The sequence below is a fragment of the Rhamphochromis longiceps genome, linkage group LG5 (genome assembly GCF_057381845.1).
Source record: "Rhamphochromis longiceps isolate RC_006_pf linkage group LG5, R_longiceps_female_GT1.1, whole genome shotgun sequence".
NCBI classification, from domain to species: domain Eukaryota; kingdom Metazoa; phylum Chordata; class Actinopteri; order Cichliformes; family Cichlidae; genus Rhamphochromis; species Rhamphochromis longiceps.
Window position 1 is genome coordinate 18,593,585 of NC_140561.1, and position 4,484 is coordinate 18,598,068.

The window sequence follows — 4,484 nt, forward strand, 5'->3', positions numbered from 1 at the left end:
TGAAACCACCGTTGATGTCTGTCAACATTATAGTCCCTCTTTAATTGGGTGCCACTTTGTGAATGATGACACTAAACCATCTGTCTGATATATACACATAGCTTGCGTGCCTGTTCACACTACAGATTTTCAAAAATTGCTGTCCAAATGATTGAACGCACATCTCCATAACAAACTCCTCTCCAGCTCGTCTAAATCACCTGTAAGGATTATGAGGCCGGCTTTAGTGCTTCTACAGTCACATTGTCTCTTGTGTGTGTTCGGTGGTATGTGTGTGCCCATTGTTATGGGCTCCCAACCTCCCGCACTACCATGGCATGTCTCGTGTCCCGCGAGGTGTGTGTGTCAGATCAAGCCATGGTTCTCCCTCGATTCCGTTTACCACGAAGCCCCCACTGTGGACTGCAATGATCTGCTGCTGACTAAGCTCCCATCACCAATACCCCTGGACACGCACACCTTGCACCTGCAGAGCAATCTCCTGTCAGTTCTGGACACTGCAGTGCTCCATGGACTCCCCAACCTCACCGACCTCGACCTCTCTCAGAACCGCTTCAGTCATGTCAGGACTATAACCGACCGTTTCTCCCTTCCCTCCCTTCTGTCTCTACACCTGGAGGAAAACCATCTCACTCACCTTCCTGAGGCTTCTTTTGCATCACTGCCAGCTTTGCAGGAGCTTTTTCTCAGTCACAACTACTTACATTCAATAGCACCTGGGGCCTTCATTGGTCTGGACTCGCTATTCCGTCTTCATATCAACAACAACAGACTCACCACTGTTAACCCTCAATGGTTCAAGGCTTTGCCTCGCTTGGAGGTTCTCATGCTTGGGGGTAATCCCGTCGAGTCGCTTCCTGAGCGTGGCTTTATTGCCCTGAAATCCCTCCGGAGTCTTGTCCTTGGCGGTATGGGTCTAAAAGGTTTGGCTGAAAAAGCACTAGAAGGCCTGGACAGCCTAGAGAGCCTCTCCTTCTATGATAATCTTCTGAGTAAAGTTCCAACTCAGGCCCTCAGGAGAGTACCAGGATTGAAGTTTCTTGACCTCAACAAGAACCGCATCAAACTGATTGGGACAGGAGACTTCCAAGACATGGTTCACCTGAAGGAGCTCGGTTTAAACAACATGGAGGAGCTGGTTTCCATTGATAGGGCCGCCCTGCAGAACCTTCCAGAGCTCACCAAGCTTGAGATCACAAACAACCCACGTCTGTCCTACATTCATCCACAGGCTTTCCTCAAGCTGAGCAGGCTTGAGAGTCTAATGCTCAACTCCAACTCACTGAGTGCTCTGCACCAGCACATCATGCTCTCCCTGCCAAATCTTCAAGAGGTCAGCTTACACTCCAACCCTCTGCGATGTGACTGCCTGTTTCACTGGGCAGCCAAGGAGGTTTCTCATCCCCAGAAAGACGCCGAAGCAGATGCGAAAACTCCCCGAGTAGTGCGTTTCATTCAACCCCAGGCGACCTTATGCTCAGAACCTCCAGAACTCAGAGCTCGCAGGGTGAGAGATGTGTCCTCAGGAGAGATGTCAGCCTTGTGTCTTCCCATGATTCCTGCCAGCTCTCTGCCTTCCTTCGTAGGGGTCCGTGAAGGCGGCAAACTGGTTTTGCACTGTCGAGCTCTTGCAGATCCACAGCCTGAATTATACTGGGTGACCCCCTCTGGTCTGAAACTTCATCCGGAACCGATGCATGCATCCAAAGCTTCTTCAGCTCCTCTCCCCTGCAAGAGCCGGAGGACTTCTGAAGAATTCAACCTCACATCTGAAGCCAATACCCCTCGCCAGCAGAATGAAGACAATATTCCCTGTCAGCTCCTCAAACACTACCGGGTACTGCCTGAAGGAACTCTGGAGATCAGCAAGATCAGCACCAGAGAGGCGGGATTGTATACATGTGTGGCTGAGAATGCATTAGGAGCAGATACACGCAGCGTTAATGTAGGTGTCCATAACAGAGAAAAGAGAAGAAACCGGGGGGCAGCTGCTAACCTGAAGAAGTTTCAATTACTGAGAGCAGATGCCAGGTTCGAGGTGAGAGAGATCAGAGAACATTATGCTATCCTGTCTTGGCAGAGTGGACACAACCTCCCCTCAACCCGCCTGTCCTGGCAAGCCATGTTCTCCAAGGCCCACTCGCCCACATACACCACACGCATCCTTGCTGGTACACAGAGCTTCAACCTGACTCACCTGCAGGCTGGGACATATTACAGAGTCTGTATGCATTTAGGAATCAGTGAGGGCACAAAGCATGCCAGCAGGAGATTAAGAGAGAGCAGAAAGCCTCAGTGCGTTTCATTCAGGACAAAGGATGCCCCTGAACCCCAGCCCAGCCTGCAGCTGAACCCACAGCTGACCTCCACAGCAGTCACACTACTGCTCCTCGCGATCATACTGCTGCTCGCAGGCCAGGGCTGGGACAGTGAGCCTGGTGAGGGAACAGGAAAGAACCATAATACCTCCCATCATGACATAAGGGGTTACAAAGCTCTGATCTTCAATCAAAAGGCAAAAGGAAGTGACGACCCTCAGCCAAAGCAGAGCGAAAAACTGCTACTACATCAGAACTGCTGAGATAATTGTACACACTTAAATGCAGTAACACTGACACACACACACACACACACACACACACACACACACAAAATGTCAGACACACACTTTGTTATTAAGAAGAGGGGAATCATAGATGAAAGCCGTAAAGCGAGAGAGAGATTTGTATTTATTTTATATACCGTATAAAGTATATATTGACATTGTTTCTGTGTTAAGATGTGTTGTAAATGTCTAACCCCTAACCAGGGAAATAAAACTGGACAATCAAACTCCTGCTGTACAGTGAGTGAGCACAGGAGAAACAAATGAGCCAGAGCTGCCGATGACCACTGGACCGAAAATAAACAGAGACTGATTCAAGCCAGAGACTTATATTTACCGACGGGAGCAGCTCAGACCTCCAGGGTTTTGTCATGTTTGCCGTCTATGTGTTCCACAGACTGAACTATGAGTTTCTCAAAGCAGATGAAAGTCTGCCTTAAGACTGACACTGAACAAAATCCCTGTTTTTTTTGGACTCTGTAAGTCAAAGTGATTGATGTAACAACCCTTCTGCTTAGCTTTCCAAATCTTGGACTGGGTTGTCCATCTTGCAGTACGCTACATGTACAGCATACTCATCTGGATTCCTCGCCTAACATCCTACATTCTGCTTCAAAATAAAAGTGATCTGAAAGTGATTGTGTTAAATTCTATTTTGAGCTACACACAATAAAATCTCTTTTCCATTTACTCGTTTTTACTCTTTCTTTTCATTTTCCAGACCTCAAAACAATTTCAAAAATACTGAAAATACACTATTTGATTAGGGTTCGAGGAAATACAGAAAAGTTCCTGCATCAATATCTTCTTACTGATTCATCTACAGCTACAGCCCCTTCCTCATCTGCATGCAATTATCATTTCTCCACGGTAGAAATAGGTATAATAGCTCAGGATAGCTGGAACCTACCAAATTAACACAAGATGCAGTGTGTCCCCTGCTGGATAACAAGTGGAACTGAGCTAGGGTTTGCAGTGTCAGTCCCAAAAAGGCTGTCTCATTGTAAAAGTCGCAATCCTACATTTACATGTCTGTCCCTAGACTCAGGTTCTCTTTGAGTATTTTAAGTACCGCCTGCTCCAGTGACTCCAGTGTAAGAGCCTGGGCTCAGTTGTCAGCAGTGTGAATCAGATCAAGTATTTATCTTGCAAATTTATAGTTACTTCAGTGTGATAAAGTATGAGAAGTCTGTCTATGTTCATTGCAAGATCCAATCAAAATCAGCAGAGTATGTGGTCACAAATTTTTTTTACAGCGGAGTCCCTGCAGGAATATCTTTGAAGCCAAAGCATCCAATAACTCCATCAATACAATTTTACTGCTCGTAATCGCATAACCTCACCAAGAGACAAACATCGCCAATGAGTTGATGCAAGGCGAGGTGGAAGAGAGAGACTGAGCAGTCCACCTGGGGCAACTTTTACAACTTCTAATGACAATGACACCTTTAACTTGCTTCCCCCCCCCCCCCGAGGATGCTGTGTCAAACAATTTGCAGCGACATGTCCTGTTTTATGGTAGTAATAACATTGCTTCTCTGACTTGGTGGAGCACCTTTAGGTTTATATAGCTTGGAGTATCTACTGGTCATAACTGCTTGTTGTTTCTTAGCTTACTTTGACTGGATGTTGCAGTGAACAAAGAGTTCAAACAAGAAAATCTTTAAAGCTAAAAAAAAAACCCCAATAAATCAACCAATATCATTTACCATGAATGTTACAGCCAGTCTTGCATTTTGAGAGATATTAATATGTGAATCTTAGACTACTTTTTATTATTTGCTCTAATAAACTGCCCAATATTTTAATTTAGTCATATTTTATAAACACAAACCCCAGTTTCCCACCTAAAATAAAAAAAAAAACACTTTCATCAGTA

At 45.8% G+C, this 4,484-nt stretch overlaps 1 protein-coding gene across 1 annotated transcript; it reads left to right on the forward strand.

Moving 5' to 3' along the window:
• Positions 1-211: 211 nt before the first annotated feature.
• On the forward strand, positions 212-2,581 carry LOC146669735 (leucine-rich repeat neuronal protein 2-like). Its single transcript, XM_085407905.1, has one exon. It carries the CDS (start codon positions 212-214, stop codon positions 2,579-2,581), a length of 2,370 nt encoding a protein of 789 aa, XP_085264031.1.
• Positions 2,582-4,484: the final 1,903 nt, after the last annotated feature.